Raw genomic sequence first — 21,354 nt, forward strand, 5'->3', positions numbered from 1 at the left:
TCTTCCCCCACCTCTAAATTTCAAAGGTTGCGTAACACATAGCTTGTGGGGAGGCGGGACAGTATCTTGTATGGTCAATTGCTCTTTAATGGCTGGCATTGAGTTCACCTTGTGTTCTTAATGGCCTCGCTATCAGCTATTTCCTGAACAGGAGAACTGGTTCAACCTGTATTTTTCACTGGCATGGCATCTTCCCTTCATAATAATAATTTAAAAAACCAGCTAAATTCTAAAGCTTTATTCATTTCTAACATTCACTATCTCTAGCAGTTATGGGTGCCCTGGCACCCCACAAACTCTATTACCCCAGATCTGTAACAATAACAACAACAACAACAACAATAAAAATTATTTTATTAAATATTTCTTAGTTTACAAAAATATGTGTGTTCTCTCTTTTTTCAAGTCATGTTTTTCTACAGATCCATTTCATTTGTTCTGCATGCAGTATTAGGTTGGGAAGAAAAGAGGGGGAAAGGGGAATGGTGAGTGGGGTGGGGTCCCAATGCTTCTATTCTTCTCCTTAGTGTATGTGTGGGGTTTTGTGTCAGCGTCACTTGTGCAGTTTCTCTTTCTATTCGCTTGTTGTATTTCCTTGGTAGTGAGAGAGGTTGGGGTGGCCTAGGTTAGGGTGTGGTTGCTTGTCTTTGGTTGGAGATTAAAAGAAATGTGACAGTGATTTAGTTTATGGACTCTTTCTTTCTTCAGTAACTGGAGTGTTGCATTTATGAACCTGGATCTCTCTTCCAAGCACAGAACTTTCTTTAAAAAAGATTGTCTCAGATTAGAAGACAAACTACACAGTGGACACCAAAGGAGAAAATGTTAATTTTTAAATAATATTAGCTCTGGCCTGTAGTGACTCTTGAAGGGCTGGTCTACCATTGCTTTCAGTGAAATGCTGTTTTCTGAATAAGATATTCAAGGCAATTATATATACCTAGATGCTTAATTTGGGACGAGAAACATGGGAAAGGCCACTGTTGAGGTTCTGCCTGACAATTTTTCAGGTTTAGACCAGCAGTCACACAGCAGAAACATTCAGTTTACTCAAACCATAACTTCCCTGCCAAGTCTCTAGGACAAACCAGGGCTTATCTTTCAGTTGCTGTCAAAAGTAACACTTGCAGGGCTTTGATCCAAGGAGACATCCGTTGCCAAATAAATAGCTGAGCAAAGAGCTTGAAGTAACAGAATTTATGTACAAAGTGATAGGTGCCATTCGTTCCGATCCAGAAGCGCATCTTGCCTCCCATGGCAGATTCTTTAAGAGGCTGCTGTTATTTGGATCATTAAAAAGGGTTAAGGTTCCTCTGATTTAATCCAGCTCCCTCTCTCTCTCTCTCTGCATCCTGGAGTACTGAATTACTATGAAGGCATTGGAAGCAGTTAGCGTGGGGAGGCACAGGTCACTCACTGAATCATCAAGAACCACTTCCTTCAGCTGCTGGGTTTCTTTGTTTAGCTCCCATCTTCCTGCTTGATACACCTGAAATTGGAGGAGAGGAGAGTCTGGGGTGAGATAAGACTGCAGCAGGCACAAAGAATGTATGCTAAGCAGCACATCCTTCACACAGGAAGTGGGAGTTCTCCCATTCCGGGGGAAGCATTACTCAATTGCCATCAATCTCAGTGTGAGCTCATCGTACAATGCTAATACAGCCACTTTCTTCCTGGTAGGGGGGCTTATGTGACATAGTCTTTGCTGAGCAGATAACCCACCTTTCTTTCAAGGAATTCGAAGTGGTGTACATCATTCCCCTCCTGCCCTCAATCGTATCCTCCTGTGAAATAGGCTTGGCTGAGATGATGCGAATGGTCCAAGGTCCCCCAGGGAGCTTCGTGGCTGAGTGAGGATTTGAACCCAGGTTTTGCGCACTGCACCATACCAGACCTTCCAAGTGCCCTTATTTTCCAGGGACAGTCCAGATTTACAGAAGCCATCACAGTTTCTTATTTGATCCTGGAATGCCCTGCTTTTCCTTAGGTTGTCTCCATTTTCACTGGAGAAATGTTGGAGGGTATGGAGTTGTGCTACAACTCCCTGACCGTTGGCCATGCTGGCTGGAGCTGATGGGAGCTGGAGGGGGGACCAGAAATTCCCTAATGCCTCAGCTAGACAGTTCGTCACTAGTGATAAATCTGCAACCATTCAGAAAACAAATAAATCCAGTGGGTTGCTTTCAGCTCCCTGGGCTTTACAAGCGTGCATTAGGTGATGATGCTTCTCCCTACGCCATTTGTTGTTGTTGTTTAGTCGTGTCCGACTCTTCCTGACCCCATGGACCAGAGCACGCCAGGCACTCCTGTCTTCCACTGCCTCCCGCAGTTTGGTCAAACTCATGCTGGTAGCTTTGAGAACACTGTCCAGCCATCTCGTCCTCTGTCGTCCCCTTCTCCTTGTGCCCTCCATCTTTCCCAACATCAGGGTCTTTTCCAGGGAGTCTTCTCTTCTCATGAGGTGGCCAAAGTATTGGAGCCTCAGCTTCAGGATCTGTCCTTCCAGTGAGCGCTCAGGGCTGGTTTCCTTAAGAATGGATAGGTTTGATCTTCTTGCAGCCCATGGGACTCTCAAGAGTCTCCTCCAGCACCATAATTCAAAAGCATCAATTCTTTGGCGATCAGCCTTCTTTATGGTCCAGCCCTCACTTCCATGCATCACTACTGGGAAAACCATAGCTTTAACTATATGCACCTTTGTTGGCAAGGTGATGTCTCTACTTTAGGGGAGGGGTATTACCTCTTGTGGAGGACACATTGTGCTCCTTTTGGGACAGTTTGTCCGCCTTTGGATGGTGTCTTGTATGCCTCCTTCCAGCAACTCCTGCAGCCAAACTGGTGACAAACACTGTTCTGCTTTCCTTTGGACCACATCAGTGAGGCAGAGAGAGGGTGCTTGGCATCTGGGCAGCCCAGGAAATCCAAACAGGATTGTCCAGGATTGTGCCCCAGGAGGTCACTTCGGTGCTTTTAACACAGTGGTTTGACTTCACCCCTGGAGGCAGACTCCATTGTACCATGAGATAAATGGATGTGAACAACAAAAAAAGCTCAGTGGTTCACAAACTTTTTTCCCAGAATAAAAATTTGCTCATGCCACACAATTTTTTTAAATTGATAAGAAATACATTGGAAATCAGAAAGAAACAGCTCCTAGCCATGCTTGATTTATAACATAGAAATTATAATAGGTAATAATGGATATCCAGAAAGTATAAAACAATTCAGCTACATAATGATGGGAATCATTCCCAAAATATAATTATAAATGAGCCTCTTACACATGTACTTTAGTATGCATACAAATTCAATGAAAGGTGTGAGCTTGCTTTTGCTGGTTAATCTCATTTATCTAATTTGAGACAAACTTCTCTCCTCACCAACCCAAAGAAGCCATTCTCTTTTCTGATCTCACATTTGTCAGAGTTGACAATCCCTGTTCACAACAGGATGTCATGGACTACTGGAGAAAAATAGCCAGTGCTTTTGAAGAAAGGTGTGGATATAAAGGTAAAGGACCCCTGACAGTTAAGTCCAGTCGCAGACGACTCTGGGGTTGTGGCTCTCACCTCGCTTTACAGGCCGAGGGAGCCGGTGTTTGTCTACAGTTTTTCCGGGTCATGTGGCCACCATGACTAGGCCGCTTCTGGCAAAACCAGAGCAGCACATGGAAACGCCGTTTACCTTCCTGCTGGAGTGGTACCTATTTTTCTACTTGCACTTTTGGGCATGCTTTCGAACTGCTAGGTTGGCAGGAGCTGGGACTAAGCAACGGGAGCTCACCCCGTCGTGGGGATTTGAAACGCCGACCTTGTGATCGGCAAGCCCAAGAGGCTCAGTGGTTTATTTTTTTTATATGATATTTATTGAAAATTTTTGAATTTACAGAGAAAAAAGAAAGCAGAAAAAGAAAAAAGAAAAAACAAAGAAAAAACAAACCACATCAAACAATACAAATTCAAAAAACAAAAATACACCGCAAACAGACAAAGATAAATCCATCATTCTCAAATCCTCAGCTCTCATTACCTTCTTTCTTTGACCTCCTCCTCCTCCCTTTTTTTGTATCCTGGTTAATAATTATCGCAGCAAATCCTTTCCATATTTCATAGTATTCTGTCATTAAATTACCTTAATCTATTTTCATCTTATCTTATAGAAAACCTTAAAAACTTAAAACTTCTGCGTAGTCTTTGCTCAGTATAGCATAGTATCAATATTTTGATACTATACTATACTGTACTATACTATACTCTACTATACTATACTATACTACACTTAAATGCTTCCGTGTTTCTTTGATTGCCCTTTAATCTTCTGGCAACGCTTGCCATCCTCTCCTGCTACACCCTTGGAGAACCACTGCCTTAACTAGAGCAGCAATTTATGCCCCCATATTACCCAAGGGCCAGTTGCCTTATTTTGGCATCTGAGACAATTTCCGCTTCTCACCCTTCCTAACAGGAATGATGTAATAATAATGAACTAAATAGCTAACAATTTGCTGTCCTTTTATGGTGCCCAAAATTAGCCGTCTGAGGGCAACTGTTTCACACTCTCTAATGATAGGGCCACTCAGTGTGCCCAGTTCTATTTCTTGGATGCTTTACTTTTTATTAAATAAAACCATTCCTTTGAAGTCTTCCACGGCAAATTTAACTTACGAGTGATAAAGCATATGGAATTCAAGTGGGCATGAAAAGAAGGAAAAAATCTGTTAACACATCTAATTTTGTCCCTGAGCACATTGCAGATGAAAAACTAAATATTCATTTCCTCTTCCAGCAAGGGATTTTTCTCTACTTTTCCAAAGTAATGAAGAACACCAATTGCTAATCAAGTATGCCGGCGAGGGTCTGGATGAAGATCTAGCTCCAGACACATACGATACAATACTATGGATGATACGCCTTTCTGTAGTGAAACTGCAATTCACAACGCTTTAGAAATCCCCTCATTGAGTCACTTGTGACATCTGTTTGCAAAGAGTTAAATGTATGGGGTTTTTTGTTTTTTTTTAACTGAATCCCCCTAGTGGTGCAAACCTCCAGGCAGTGTGGAATGATATCATTCTTGTCATCAAGCTGGAATGCATCATAGGGTAGAGCCGTCCAATCAGGGCTCTGTGTGAGGGTTTATATAGAGTTATGTTTCCTCTGCAGAACAGTCAAAGTGAGCACACTGAGAGGCTAAGCCTTCCGCTATAGCAATATCACCACAGAGCACAGCACAGCACAGTTTTGCCACTGTTGTTCCATCTGGTAAGTCCAACACCTTTAAATCTTAGTTATATGAAATATAATTATATTAACTATTGCCCACACACAAGTTTTAAAGAGCCCCGTTGAACGATGGCTGCAACTTTTTAATGCTCAAAGACTTTATTCTCTTTTCAGTCATCTCAAAGCTTTATTGTTGTGGTGCTCCCTTTTAAAGCAATAAGCGCCTCTTTGCAAGAGGCTTGATTGTACATGCAAAAGAGTCTTGCAAGGTCTGGAATATGTTTTTCCAAACAAGATTGGCAATTTAAAAAGAATAGAATGCTGTTAACGCAAATATGTCTTTGTTATGTTTGTCTGCTTGCGCTTTAATACCACTTATTGAATCTTTTCCTGCTGTAATATGGTCTGTTTTGGTTTTGAACCTGCATTAGATCTTATGAGACAATATCTGATTGCAAAGAAACTGTGAACGTTTGAGGCTAAAGGCTAAACACAATTTCAGTGTGTTCTGACATGTCAGTTTCCATCCAGGCAGTTTTGTCATTGCTTGCAGCTTTGTGTTGCTTTGGATTTACATTCATATAATTATGCCGAGTGCTTTTAGAAAGAATGGGGTAGACTTCTATCTGCCAATTTTTGAATTTTTAGCTGCAGATGATGAAAGACACACAAGCGATTTTTTCAGCGTCTCTCATCTTGCTGTTCCTTTGTGACCGTCCGGCATGATCTGGTTAAGGGAGTCAAATGCATCTATCTTGCACTTTGAGGCGATTGGATCTGCCTTTTAGATTTCATTGGGATTCTGCAGCTTTTTCAATTTGCACTTAGAACTTCGGTCCTGCAGACCATTTGGGCAGAGGCTGAGCAGGCGCGAAGGCAGCTCCCTGATGCTCCGATGTGATTCCATGTGCCCTGCTATTGCTAACCCGCACCTTGATCCCTCTGCACTGCAGGCAGGCTCAGGCACTGGGCTGATGCTTCTGGGAAACAGAGTGTGCGGCATTCTTGCTCAGCAAGCCAGCGCTCTTTGAACGGGAGCCAGCAAATAAGCATGGCAGGCGTGGCCGTAGTAAAAGTAATGGGAAAGCTGCCATTGACAAAGCCAGTAGTCAAACTTCTCATTCACATATAAGGTGTGGAAATACCTGCCCTGTATCTATGATAGAGTGCTTGATGGACAGGAGAAGGCAACATCTATACCTTACAACATTTATCTGGTGAAAATAGGGACGTCCTATTCCATAATAATAGTAATAACCTTAGAACAGATTTATGCCACAAGGTGCCATAGGAAGGCACTGGACATAGTAAAAGATCCATCGCATCCTGGTCACTGTCTCTTTGAGCTCTTGCCGTCAGGACAGAGATACAGGTCGATGAAGACAAGAACGAGTCGTCTTAAGAACAGCTTCTTCTCCAGAGCGATCTCGGCCCTGAATGGGAAGCCCGGACTTTGAAAGTCATCTAATCTCCCTTGCTGTATTATACTGTATTGTTTAATTAGTGTTTTTATGGAGCAGTCAAGTAATTTCGTTGTCCCCGATGGGGGCAATGACAATAAAGATATAATAATAATAATAATAATAATAATAATAATAATAATAATAATATTTATACCCCGCCCATCTGACCGGGTTTTCCCAGCCACTCTGGGCAGCTTTCAACATATAAAACCCCCACAATAAAACATTAAAAAACTTCCCTACACAGGGCTGCCTTCAGATGTCTTCTAAAGGCTGTATTGTTACTTATCTCCTTGGCTTGGGGGCCACACAACTCCATACCCTCCAACATTTCTCCAGTGAAAATAGGGACGTCCTAAAGGAAAAGCGGGGCATTCCAGGATCAAATCAGAAACAAGGATGGCTTCTGTAAATCCAGGACTGTCCCTGGAAAATACAGTCACCTGAATGGTCTGCTACATCAGAAGAGGGAGAGGGCAACACCTTGATGCCTAATACCTGCCCAATGAGTACTTCCTAGGCAGGATTCAGTCTCAGCAATATTTATCAAGCAGGTTTGAATTTGCACATAATACAACCAATTTGCCTATACCAGTGAGCAATGGTTGGGATCTTTGTTTTCGTTTTAATTTGAGCAGGTGGTAGCCGTGGTTTGCTTGGTTTCAGCGCAGCTGTGCCCTGCCTTGGCTAAGGTCTGGAAAGGCGCCACTTACTGGTAGTAAGAAAGGTGTCTCTGAGGAGATGGTCCTGTCGGGATTCCAGCCCTCGATAGCTTGGGCTGGTGTGAGTCACATGCCAGCGCAGGGTGTTCACGTCGTAGACATGCAGGTCAGGGATCGCTCCAATCAGAGAGTCGAGTCTGCGTGGGTGTCAGTGGCCAAGTGAGCGAAAGTCAGCCAGCGAAAGCAGAGGGGGAAAGTGACAACCTGCGCAATGATCAGCACTTTGATCACTAGGAAAGCTGAAGGCTGCTTGAAGCTTGAGAATGTATAGCAGAAGCAGGACAGACCAAGCAGATAGGCAGTCCTGATGCAGGAGCTTGCCAGCATAACAGGACATCCCTATGCAAGTTGCTGAATCCCTTGAAATTTCTGTTCTCCTCATGCAACTGTTTTACAGCCCAGTAAAGGTAAAGGTAAAGGGACCCCTGACCATTAGGTCCAGTCGTGGCCGACTCTGGGGTTGCTCATCTCGCTTTATTGGCCGAGGGAGCCGGTGTACATCTTCCAGGTTGTGTGGCCAGCATGACTAAGCCGCTTCTGGCGAACCAGAGCAGTGCACGGAAATGCCATTTACCTTCCCACCGGAGTGGTAACTATTTATCTACTTGCACTTTGATGCGCTTTCAAACTGCTAGGTTGGCAGGAGCTGGGATAGCAACGGGAGCTCACCCCGTCGCGGGGATTTGAACCGCCGACCTTCTGATCGGCAAGTCCTAGGCTCTGTGGTTTAACCCACAGCACCACCCACGTCCCTTTACAGCCCAGTACTGTACTGTAAATCATGAGATTCAGCAAGGGTTGCTCCTAAGTGAGTGTGCATAGAATTGCAGCCATGCAGCCCAATCCTACGCTTTCTTACTCAGAAGTAAGTCCCACATTTGTCCAATGGGATTTTATTTCGCTGCACTTTTGCTTTCCTGTTTTTAACTTCGTGAAAATTACAAACTGGAGGTGAACGAGTTAAAACTGATATTTTAAGTCTCCATCATCAGCCTTTTGCACAGCTTACCCCTTAATCCTCAGTTTCAACAGAAGGGTTGCCTGAATCAAGCAGGTGGTGGTTTGTCACCAAATTTGGCAATAGATGCGCCCGTTTATTTCCAAATTCCTTCCTGAAACATTGCGCTTTGTCCCTACATGCAGAGATGAAATAACCTCAGGCTTTTTTGAGAATGAGTTCATCCCTTCGTGAAGTTAAGGCGCCAGCTTTTAATGGAGCAATCTCCTGCTATGTGCGCGCACACTTTCTGTAAGAGAGAGGAGAATCTCTGCCAGATTGATTTAAAGCTCAATAATTATAGTCTACCACTTATACTTTGAAATCAAATTAACAAATTGCTAATTACCGACAGCCTGCTAAATGGTTGCCATTATTGGTAAAAGGGATCACTGAGGTGTTTCTTCATTCACAGCACAATCATATGTTGGTCTGTTTGGAAGAAAGTCTCACCAAGTTATTATTATTTATTAAATTTACAGTGGTACCTCGGGTTACATACGCTTCAGGTTACACACTCCGCTAACCCAGAAATAGTGCTTCAGGTTAAGAACTTTGCTTCAGGATGAGAACAGAAATCGTGCTCCGGCAGGTTAAGTATGGACCTCCGGAATGAATTAAGTACTTAACCTGAGGTACCACTGTATATACCACCCTTCAGCTGGGGATTCCAGGGCCACTTACAGTATAAAGCCACAAAACACATAACACAATAACAAACTAAACAATACTCCCACCATAGGATTTACTTCCAGGCAAGTGTGATTGCAATATGATCAGTGCTTTCCCTGAGACTGACATTGCATTAGTGCAGCTCTTATCTAGTCATTCCGACAAAAACGGAGCTCAAGAGAACACTATTTCCTCAAAACAGAAAAACTGAGGAAGGAATCCAGGTATAAAGAGCAGGATTTTGTCTTGCAGAAAGGGGGAGAAATTGCGCCAGGAATTGCCTGTTATGCTTATTTCTTGTGGCTAGACAATAGGCTGGCGACAGACGATAGAATCAAAGGCAACTTGATACTGATAATGTACACACATTTCCGTTATAATTTCTGGCCGAGCAGGTTTTCAGAACACTACAGAAATCTGTGAAACCTGTTTACCAGTGGTGGATAGTGGGATGACGGGCAACAATGCCTTCAACTTTCCGAGAAAAACTCGCATCTGCCTCCAGAGCTAGAACCAGGGCTGGGGCCACTGTGGTGGATCAGAAGAGCCTTGTGTGTTGATCACCGTGTTTGCTACCAGGTGTTGGAGAGAAGGAAGCACAAAGGGTTAAGGAGGACCAGGCAGGTGGGACCTGAAGACACCATCCTGCTGGTGGTTCTCTCTTGATCGACATCCTCAGCTTCAACCTGAGTTCAGAACAGGGAGAGAGAAAAGCAGCTTAACACATCCCCTCGCCAACGAAAGGCTATTCAAGTTGGAAAGAAAAAAACCAGTTTGGTCCCATCTTTGTTCCACATTACAAACCTGAGTTTATTCCTTTGCTTGCAGAAACCTGTGTAAAGAAGGACCCAGGAAGTGAACCAAACTGGTGGAAATAGGAACCTCTTTCCCAACGCCATGAAGTTGCTCATCACCATCTCTGTAATGCTGAGCGTTCTCGTCACAGACATAGCATCAGTAAGTTTTGCAACCGTGGCAGGAACTCCAACTGACAAGCGCTTGTGCTTATTTCCATGTTTGACCATAAATGCAAAGCTTCCTCTTTCGCCCATGGCCCAAACCTATTTTTAGCAACGTCTTTCTTTTTTGGTTACTGCTGGTACGTGCAGGAGGTTGTACTCTGGGATGTATAACCTGATAAATACTTTTTTACATATTTATTTCAAAGCAATACATGTACCTCAACGTTCCCTTCCTTTGGATCACCTCTCTGCCCTTTCCATCTCCCAGTCCGTACAACACACACACAAAACAGACTTCTTCCTCTCCTCATTTCTCTGGACTGCTTCTTCTAACCTGCCCTTTAAAGCTATCCCTTCTCCCCTTGCTTTTTCAAGCAACTGTCTAGTTCTTTCCCAAACCCTTGGTTCTTCTGCTTCCTCCTCCACCTCACCCTTCTGCCTGCTTCTCTCTTACATAATACAGTGGTGCCTCGCAAGACGAAAAGAATCCGTTATGTGATTCTCTTTGTCTAGCGGGTTTTTTCATCTTGCGAAGCAAGCCCATTGAAGGATTAGTGGATTAGCGCTATTAGCGGCTTTTAGCGGCTTATCTGCTGATCGGATCAGCTGATAAACGGCTTAGCGCTATTAGCACTATTAGCGGCTTTTAGCAGCTTATCTGCTGATCGGATCAGCTGATAAGCGGCTTAGCGCTATTAGCGGCTTTTGGCGGCTTTTAGCGGCTTATCTGCTGATTGGATCAGCTGATAAGTGGCTTAGCGGATTAGAAAAAGAGGGGGGGGGAGGAAAAAAACCAGCAGGAACTCGCAAGACATTGTCGTCTTGCAAAGCAAGCCCATAGGAGATTCGTTTTGCGAAGCACCTCCAAAACGGAAAACTCTTTCGTCTAGCGAGTTTTCCGTCTTGCGAGGCATTCGTCTTGCGGGGCACCACTGTAGAAGATTAGATATGATTCTGCCTGCCCCACCATATGTGACTTAGCTGCAGAAAGTCTCTTCTCCACAAAATTATTTTTTAAGAATTATGGAACACATACATACATACATACATACATACATACATACATGTAGTCCAAGCCACCCCTGATTTAATGCACAGCAGTACACATCTGCAGAAGCCACCCATTATATATGATTGGACTACAACTTTCATCTGCCCCAACCAGTATGGACAGCAGTCAAGGATGATGGTCCAATAAGAACTGAGAACACCATGTTGGCTAGCCCTGCTTTACACCCTAAAGCTTAGCGAAATCATCTGTAAGAAACTGCCCTACCTCTCCGGGTTGTTATGAGGGAAATGAAAATAAGGGGAGGGGGAGTTATTTAGGACTAGCTTCATCTAAATAATGCTTCCTTATTTTTCCTTTAGAATAATTTGTGTCTGTCTTTGTTCCCTCTTAGTTTCACCACTGGAAGAAAGATCGCAAGCTAGGAAGCAAAGCTAAATATGAACATAAAGGTAAAGAAATCTTTGCAGCTTTTTGTTGACATCTGAAAACTGCTGCCGCTCTTTGACAAAGTGCCAAATTCCTTGTTTTGCACATGTAATGAACCTCTGATAGCCCCTTCTTTGCGATAGCACCGCTTAACCCTTTCATCCCCCTCTGCTTTCTCGCTGCAATATCTCCTGGCGATTCCCAGTGTGGTGTAGTGATTAAGAGCGGTTGACTCGTAATCTGGGGAACCGGGTTCGCATCTCTGCTCCTCCACATGCAGCTGACCTTGCGCCAGTCACACTTCTTTGAAGTCTCTCAGCCCCACTCACCTCACAGAGTGTTTGTTGTGGGGGAGGAAGGGAAAGGAGAATGTTAGCCGTTTTGAGACTCCTTCGGGTAGTGATAAAGCGGGATATCAAATCCAAATTCTTCTTCTTCTTCTTCTTCTTCTTCTTCTTCTTCTTCTTCTTCTTCCTCTCTCTCAAAGAAACATTATGGTTCCCATGGAAGGAAAGGCAATGGATGGAGAATCTGTCTTTCTTCCTAAAGCTTCTTTTTCTTAGAGCAGTCTTCTGGATGGGGCTGATGGGAGTTGCATAAAATATCTAGAGGGCAATAGGATGAGGAAGGCTGTCCTTGAAGAAGGGGCCCACTGAAGTTTTGCTACGCATTTGGATGTGATGTGATGTTTGGCCTACAGTGTGGCATACTACAATTTCCCCGCAATGTCTTGTTTGCAGGTTGCACCTGTCTGAATGGAGGAACCTGTGTCTCCTACTACCTCTTTTCTGGAATGAGACGTTGCTTATGCCCCAAAGGATATAGTGGGGACCACTGTGAAATCGGTAGGTGATCACTTCAAAACTTGTTTCCGTTTTTACTCAACAACTCACGGCCTTTAGAAATTAAAGAACGCCAATAAATCCTCTAGTTTTTTGGAACAGACAAAGCCACTCTGGACACTCTCCCCCCCCCCCAAAAGAAACAAGAGATTGGGTGGGAGGCTTAAAGGTAAAGGGACCCCTGACCATTAGGTCCAGTTGTGGATGACTCTGGGGTTGCGGTGTTCATCTTGCTTTATTGGCCGAGGGAGCCGGCGTACAGCTTCCGGGTCATGTGGCCAGCATGACTAAGCTGCTTCTGGCAAACCAGAGCAGCACATGGAAACGCCATTTACCTTCCCGCCACAGCGGTACCTATTTATCTACTTGCACTTTGATGTGCTTTCGAACTGGTAGGTTGGCAGGAGCAGGGACCGAGCAACGGGAGCTCACCCCATCACGGGGATTCGAACCGCCAACCTTCTGATCGGCAAGTCCTAGGCTCTGTGGTTTAACCCACAGCGCCACCTGCGTCCCTGGGTTGGGAGGCTTATTGAGCTGTAAACCACTTTGAGAACGGGTATCTGAAAAGATAGAGTAAAAATCAGCGCAGCACTAACGTAATTGTTCCACCTGCGCAATCATCTCTGATTGCTTGATGGAATGATGACCCTCTCCCTCCTTGCTCCTGTCTACTGTTTTGTGGGTTCTCCCAACTTTCCAGAGCAGTTTTGGAGGAAGCACGGGGGGGGGGGTGTGTGCAGGGGGAGGAGAGCAGAAAAATCCCTGTTGTGCTAGTGGTAGCTGTCAAGCTGGCTTCCACTAGTGGAACTGGTTTGCTGGATCTGGCCCTATAGTTCCAGAATCCAGAGGCAGGGTCATGTTAGTCTGTTGCAGCAAAACAGCAAAATCTCATGGGGTCCACTTCATGAAATGTATGAAGCGCTTCCTTGAATTATAGGTTTATATAAATATGGTTGGTGGGGTGGGACTGACAACGACAAAGTCAGAGAGAAATGAAATGCAGAGAAGTATAGACACGTTGGCAATAACATCCTGGCACTGGCAAGTCAAGATTTAACATGACAAAAATCCTTTGTCTCAATGGACTCCATGGAACCTCTCAGCTGCCAATTCTCCATCAGCACTGACAATCCTCTTGTTTTCTCGACAGATGCTGAAAGTCGCTGCTATACAGACAACGGGGAGGACTACAGAGGGACTTTGTCCGTGAATGAGAAAGGTGACAGGTGCCTGGATTGGGACTCCCCTTCGCTGCAGAGATGGCCTTATCATGATGGCATGGAGAATGCCATGAAACTTGGGTTAGGAAAGCACAACTTCTGCAGGTAACTGAAATGCAACGGAATGTTACGTCCAGCTGCCCTATTTTTTATTTCTCCCCCAACCCATAGTTCCACAGTTGCCATGTGCCAATAATGCATCAAATCATCTGGCTGGCATTCCACAAGAACATCAGCTGTGGTGAATGACTAGATCTTCTACTATAACTTGTACTTTTAAGAATGGTTAGGATTTCATTCACATTGTCTTTGTTGATGCAAACAGGGATTCCGTATGGTTCTCTTTGGATTACAAGGACAAAGTATAACTAATAGTTGAGCAAAAGAGTTATTTTGCCTGGGGCACCTTGCCCCACCTACTGAAATCCCTTTGCCAGGTTCAAGGGTTCTGTTCAACGTTGCCAATAGTTATACTTGGTAGTTTGCAGGATTAATGCCCTGCAGGAACATTTAACTAGCATTACTAAGAATATAGGTGAACTGGATGACTTCAGCATACTGTACTATGACCTACATGAAGTGGAGGCATTCTGCCGACCCCTGCAGGTTGGCGTTGGTATTACTGAGAATCATTCTTTTGAAGGCAATATTCCATTGTTTTTCAGAAATCCAGATGGCCGATCCAAGCCGTGGTGTTACGTTAGGAATGGTTATCGAACCTCTTCAACATCCTGCAAAATCGACGTATGCCGAAAAGGTATGTTATTACTTAGGGTGCCAGATGCTTATAAACTTTTAAAATCAAAGCAAGGCACACAAAAAACCAGTTCATAATGAAGCCAAGCACTGCAAGCCGAAGAAATGCCTATTCTGGGCCAGATACTAACTTTGGCAAATTAAGTAGACAAAAATAATTTGTCAGTAGACAGCTAGCATGTTCAGTAGAAGGATTTTCGCTTAGTCTGTTCCCCACTGTGCGAGCATTCTATGCAGAGGGAACATTAAGAGTGGTGTAGTGGTTAAGAGCTGTAGACTCGCAATCTGGGGAACCGGGTTCGCGTCTCCGCTCCTCCACATGCAGCTGCTGGGTGACCTTGGACTAGTCACACTTCTCTGAAGTCTCTTAGCCCCACTCACCTCACAGAGTGTTTGTTGTGGAGGGGGGGGAGGGAAAGGAGAATGTTAGCCGCTTTGAGACTCCTTCGGGTAGTGATAAAGCGGGATATCAAATCCAACTTCTTCTTCTATATATGACCCCTCACCTGCAGTCCTAGCGGTACAAATTCAGGAAGGATGTTTCCATATCATCGGTCGGAAGGTGTTGATCAGACCTTAACCTTGGCCTAAAAATTTGTGAGGGGCAGCCAAACTTTGCAGATCTTCATGGGGATCTTGCTACCCTGAGGACCTAGTCTTTATTGCGAAGAGCTAAAGCTATGTTTGTTCTTCACTGGGGCAAATCCTTGAGGCTCTCTCTTCCTTTTACAGAAGCCACATGTGGCCAGAGGAGCTTCCGCAAGTACTTCAAGATTGTGGGCGGTTACAAAGCACCCATCGAGTCTCAGCCTTGGATAGCAACCATCTACCACACCGATAAAAGAGGCGGTAGTCAGTTTCTTTGTGGCGGTAGCCTCATAGATCCGTGTTGGGTCCTGACAGCAGCACACTGCTTTGGAAGCAAGTAAGTGCTTCACAATCAACTTTTTCCTTTTAATTATCCACTTCGGAATTGTTTTCTAGATAAGAGATCCCTTAGTCAACATCCCATACTGTGAAAGGGAGGGATTTTAGCTCACTGGTACAGCATATGCCCTTGTGCAAAAGGTCTCATGCTCCTTCTGCAGGCCTTTGACCATTTTGGTTGCCCTCCTCTGGACACATTCCAGTTTGTCAGTGTCCTAGCTTCATTCACCTAGCAAAACAATGAGGCTCAAACAAGAAAGAGGACTGCAAAATTATGTTTCTGTTCTCTTCTGACCGAGACAGAAAACTGAGCAAATGTGAAAGTTAGAGTGGGGAGATATGCCCCATGTATAATTTTCCCCCTAATCAATGTTTTCATTGCTTTTCAGCACTCCTGACCTATCCAAGCTGACTGTTATTCTCGGGAAGTCTGAATTGTACACTGATGATACGAAGGAGCAAAAATTTAATGTTGATAGGGTTGTCATTCATGAGGACTACACACTTCAGAGAACGGATTATAATAATGATATTGGTAAGTGACATCTCCAGCTTCCCTTCTGAATCATAGGCATGTTTCACCTGAGCATGCAAAAAACTGAGGAACAAATGTTTCACCCAAGTACTGCTGCAAAATAATGGCCCATTTTAGTGAGAAATGGTATAGGCTGTGTACTTCTAAAGCACATTTGAAGCCAGTTCTTTCTATCAAAGAATTCTAGTCATTGTAGTTTACCTCTCACAGAGTTACCTGCAGCGCCCAGAATCCTTTGAGGGAACGAATGTGCTTCAAATATGCCTTAAAATTATAGTGTGTTACACAGCCTTACAGCAAAACACCTCGTATTTCATTGTCATGACATCATCCCCATATTTGCAAACGATACAAAAATGACTGCAGATGATAGCTTAGGAAAATATACAGGTACGAATGAGCTATCTTCTTTCACCAAACATTTGGGGGTGGGTGTTCTATCAGATCATTGTAAGGAAAATACTTTGAGAGTCAGGGAAGATGATTTCTTCTCTCACTGAGGCAGTCAAGAGATTAATTTTTCCTGGGTTGGTGATGTTTCACTATCTCTAGCCAGTCCTGGAAATGCTTACGATGTGTTTCTATGGTTAAACGAATTATTTTTATTTATCATTTATCAAACTTATTAGTTGCTTGTCACCCAAGCGACTTACAGCAAAGAAAAAAATACAATACATAAGGTGGGGGGAATGGGGAATCATATAATATGTTATATGAAATACTAATGTAACATTTATGGAAGAAAACAAACAAGTAAACCGTACCAGCCATATAAATAATAGCAAATTAAAAGGGGTGAGGGGAGATGCCCATTAACAAAGTACATATACTTTTTATTATTGTCATTAAAATACTTGCTATTAATTACTGAACATAATAAAAGAGTCCATTTTAAGCTACATTTTTTTATCAGATCTCGCAATCTAAATTATCAGCGGGAGGTAGGGATTATGCATACAAGTAAATGCAGTAACATGACTACAGTGGTACCTCGGGTTACATACGCTTCAGGTTACATACGCTTCAGGTTACAGACTCCGCTAACCCAGAAATATTACCTTGGGTTAAGAACTTTGCTTCAGTATGAGAAGAGAAATCGTGCTCCGGCGGCGTGGCAGCAGGAGGCCCCATTAGCTAAAGTGGTGCTTCAGGTTAAGAACAGTTTCAGGTTAAGTACGGACCTCCGGAACGAATTAAGTACATAACCAGAGGTACCACTGTACAATCATATGTCGTCTGGAAAAGCAGCTGGAACGGATAGCTCTAAATATGTATTATTCTGTTTCTAATGAGTTTAGTGATAGAAGGTTCCCTATATGACATGCATTCTTTATTCCTTCTTTAGCCCTAATGAGGATCCGATCATCTTCTGGTCAGTGTGCGCAAGAGTCAGACACCGTGAAGACCATCTGCTTGCCATCGCAAGACTCGTTTCCAGACAATTTCCAGTGTGAAGTTTCTGGCTATGGAAGAGAAAACAAGAGTAAGTTGATAAACACCTTTCCCATTCCTAATGTACATTGTGTGGCATGTGTTACAGGCACTCTCTTGATCAGGAATCAGGAACCATTAGCCTTCCAGAAGCTGCTAGACTATAACTCCCATCATTCCTGATTGCTGGTCATGCTGGCTGGGACTGCTGGGAGTTGTGAATTCAACAACACCTTGAGTATCACAAATTCCCCATCCTTGCTTTTGAACCTTGCTAGAGGCTAGTCGCTAAGGTTGCATGTGCTCTGTGCACCCAGCTCCACAACAGCTCTGGTTCTGCAACAAACAAACTCATAGTCTACATACAAAAGTCTTTGTGCCGTGTTTGCTTTGCATAATTTAGTTTGTTCGCCGTTATCCGCCAGAAGAAGAGGAATTTGGGTTTCGTGTATGAGGCTATTCAGTGAGGCAGGCTCTGGCGTTGCTTTGTTTTTGCAATGAAAAAGATCGCTTTAGACTTCACTGAGAAAAAGAACCCAACCAACTGTCATGTTTCTGGTTTGCAGCTGACATTTACTTCGCAAGGATCCTGAAATCAACCAATGTCAACCTGATACCCCAGTCTTTGTGTAAGAAATACTATAAGGACAGGGTGACGGACAACATGTTCTGTGCTGGAGATCAAACGTGGCAGACAGATTCATGCAAAGTAAGTTTCCTTGTGCACAATGTCTACATTTTATGTCAAGAGAATGGTCTGGCTAATGCAGTCCCTTTCTCTAGAATAGGCCTAATGGACATCTGTAGATTTAGAATTTAATATCCCACTACACAAAACATCTTGCAAGATACATGTTTGCAGCAAGGAACACAATCCTATTTATTCTGCTAGGCTAAGCCAGCTCCTTTTTAATTTGGAATCTGTTGAAAGAGGATTCCTTGATGCTAGAGCAGCTTTTCGCAAAGTTGGGTCCCCAAAGATTGCTGGACTACAACTCCTATCAGCCCCGACCACAGGTCCTGGCACTTAGGAGTTGCAGTCCAACAACAACTAGGGACCCAAGTTTGAGAATGGCTGTGCTGGAGCTTAAGCTGTCATGGCCACTTCCTTTCCTTTGTAGCCTTATGAGGCTTTGCCCTCGGGTGGGAAAAAATATTGTGCCCGGGAAAGGGAGTGGGAGTCAAACAGGCACTCAAGGAATAGTTTTCGGAGAAAAAGCTTTATTTCTACCATCCATGAACTGGTAGAAGGAGCAAGTGTGATAGTTCACAAACAAGCACGGGTTCACAGTCATTTGCACAGAGCATATATTCCCCTTACAGTTCCCTCCCCTTTTTCCTCCTCTTCAAGAGTCCTGCCCCATGTTGAGTTCCCCTGAGCATGAACAGAAAGCTCCTATTTTTGGGAAAGGGGCGTGAGAAGCCAAGGGGGGGGGGGGTTCGGCAAGCCTTGTGGTTCAGCATGTTCAAAGATGTTGCAACTGAATGAGATAAAAGTCAGGTCTCAGGCCTGCTTTGAACAGAGCCTATTCATTAGCTTTTTGAAGCCGCCTCGTGCTGATAAAAGAATAACATTTTTCCTATGCATTTTGTGAGAAAAGCAGAGAAGAGCAGAGAAAAGCTGTTTTGGATTTTTAGAAGAGAGAAAGGGAATTTTGGACAGTTTTGAGGCCTGGGTTGATTATTGAGGGGGGGTGACTTCGGACCTAGGTGGGGTCACCTGTCCTCACCTCCTTCACCTTGTGTCCCATTACTGTAAAATAGGACACTAGTGCAACCACAGTGGTAGCAGAATTCGTGATGTGCTTTTCCCTAGCTTTCTTCTCTTTAAATGCTCACCATCATTCTTACGTCCCATCAGGGAGATTCCGGCGGTCCCCTGGTTTGTGCAAGCAGCAACAGGATGGTGCTAAATGGTATTGTCAGCTGGGGCGACGGCTGTGCTGACAAAGAGAGGCCTGGCGTCTACACGAGAGTCGCAAATTACCTTCGCTGGATCGAAACCCACATGAACGGCATCCATTTCAAAAGTTCCTACCTTCCTAAATGAAGATATGGCAGCTTTCCATGGAGTATGGAGCATGGAGCATGGAAACTAAGTCAAGGAACGTTACAGGCCATTGAAACGCCAAGCCTTGTTTTGGAGTTGACGGTTCTTTGGTGGCTATCTTGACTGGACTTAACATCAGGTTAATTCGTTAACATTTGTGTCGCTATGTCTGAAGTGGAAACCATCACTGAACAACACACATTCTCCCATGGTGGAGTGGGGAAGCTCTTTAATATTTAACATTTAAATAAGGAGTGCTTTAGCCAGCCAATGTAATATACATGTGGCCTTATCTACAGGAGTCAGTATTTCACTTTGTCAGTAGGTGCGGGGTTTTTTGGTAAGGTTTTTAAATTGGCTACTAACGTAATATTAGTGCCATCCAGAAAAACAACTCAGACTCATTTAATTGAATGAGATTTCAGGACAAATGTGCTGCCCTATTGATTCATTATGTGCGTTTAGATCTCTGTGGGGTGTAGTGGCAGGGTTTGTTTGTTTTTTAAAGACAAAAAAACATGTCTAAGATACAAGCCTTTGTCATAACCTGAATTTGGAAACCGTTTGAGGGCAATCAAAAGCAAAAATCCCAGGGATTTCCTGGGTGTCATCACCCAGGTCAAGAAACAGTGAGTTGTCCACAGGAACAGCCAAATATATTTTCCCATTCCCAAATGGCTCTGAATGTGCCATAATATCTGAGAAGTTTGTAATGTCTCAAAGGTTGCTGGGGGGCATCACATGCAGATTCCAGAACTGCTTCTTTGGTGTCCCTAAGATATTGTCACAATTTGGATTGCTTCTTCAATGAAGCTGGTCCTGTTTGTTCAAGGCAGCTTAGCAACTCAGAAGAGCAGGCAATTGAGCATATGTCTGTTGACCTCACAATGATGCCTTGTTGAGTCATAGAGCAGATTGTTGCTTGAGAAGTAGCTTGCAAGGAGGCTCATGAGGCCATCACCGCTTTGCTGGAGCTCAGGAGGTCTGGGGCTCCACAGTGCCTAAATGGGTATCTGCGTGAGAAACTCATGTATGAGGTACCGCCATAATTTGGGCTTCGTGATGGAAAGAAAGGCAGGATTAAATGTAAGGTGAAGGGGTCAGGAGTTAAAATATAAACCATTTCTGGCATTTTCTACCAACTTTGAAAAACAGCAATGGGGAAAGTATTTTGAAAAGAAGCAGAATTGAAACAAAAAAAATCGTTTTGATTTTTAGTTCCAAGGTTTAGCTGTCTCTGGCTTCGTACAACTTGTCATTCCACAGGTGCTGTTGAGATAAGAGTGCTGCATTTTTAACAGGGTTCACTAATGAATATTATTTCAACAAAAACCATCAGTACCTTCCTCCATGTTGGCATTTGCACTCCCAGTTGCTGCCCAAAGGACTAGTTCTACCATATTTGTCTGACTCTCTGTGTAGATTGCTGACAGTATTTCAGCTGCCAATTTTTTTAATGATAAGGTGACTAAATTCTGTTATGCACCTTAAAAAACAACAAAAAGCCCTGTTGTGGTATAATACATGGTGTGTACAAGGCAAAACTCAGAGCATAGCTAGACCAGAGAGGTCATTTTTGACATTGCAGAATTTTACAGACCCTGAACTGGGTCAAGCTTCAGCAGATGAGAGTGTCCCTCATAATGAAGAACATTTGTAAATCTTGCTTGCCATTTTTACCTGTTTTCCTAAGACTCCTGGCAGTAGCTTTTTTATATAATTAAGAAAGAATGTTTTATTCAATGAATATGTAATATATGTGCTGGGGCTGGAACCCCAATTGTTATTTAATAACCTTACTTTAACTTATTGTTTATAAATCGTGGATTTTAAACACCAATAAAATATTACTGCTGTGTGGACTTCCTTTTGTTTCTATTACTTTCGGGTGGGGGGGGGGCAAACCAATAAGCTGGTCCTTTTCAACAAGGTTGGGGAGCCTTTGGCCCATGGGCTGAATCCAGCCTCCCAGGCCTCCCATATAGCCCACAAGGCCATTTTGGGCAAGCCACGCCCATCTGATGCCAAATATGATGTCAGGTGTTTGGCCGTTGGTCAAAAGGGGCTTTGCAAGCACCAATCAGCTGGGCCTGCAAAGCCCCTGTGAGAAGTGC

At 43.8% G+C, this 21,354-nt stretch overlaps 1 protein-coding gene across 1 annotated transcript; it reads left to right on the plus strand.

The window, feature by feature from the left end:
• The first annotated feature begins 5,130 nt into the window (after positions 1–5,130).
• PLAU (plasminogen activator, urokinase) lies at positions 5,131–21,102 on the plus strand. Its single transcript, XM_083502771.1, has 11 exons — positions 5,131–5,261; positions 9,905–10,033; positions 11,442–11,499; positions 12,217–12,321; positions 13,472–13,646; positions 14,207–14,298; positions 15,030–15,222; positions 15,614–15,759; positions 17,105–17,242; positions 17,757–17,899; positions 19,052–21,102. Exons 2-11 carry the CDS (start codon positions 9,974–9,976, stop codon positions 19,238–19,240), a joined length of 1,299 nt encoding a protein of 432 aa, XP_083358897.1. The 5' UTR covers positions 5,131–5,261; positions 9,905–9,973; the 3' UTR covers positions 19,241–21,102.
• The last annotated feature ends 252 nt before the right edge of the window (positions 21,103–21,354 follow it).

This window comes from Podarcis liolepis (assembly GCF_965112155.1).
Source record: "Podarcis liolepis genome assembly, chromosome: 5".
Lineage (NCBI taxonomy): Eukaryota > Metazoa > Chordata > Lepidosauria > Squamata > Lacertidae > Podarcis > Podarcis liolepis.

Excerpts from the sequence above, each read along its gene's own strand:
- PLAU (XM_083502771.1), top strand. The coding sequence starts at position 9,974 with ATGAAGTTGCTCATCACCATCTCTGTAATGCTGAGCGTTCTCGTCACA. Across the intron at positions 14,299-15,029 it reads AATCGACGTATGCCGAAAAG|AAGCCACATGTGGCCAGAGG; the intron begins GTATGTTATTAC and ends TTCCTTTTACAG. Across the intron at positions 17,900-19,051 it reads GGCAGACAGATTCATGCAAA|GGAGATTCCGGCGGTCCCCT; the intron begins GTAAGTTTCCTT and ends ACGTCCCATCAG.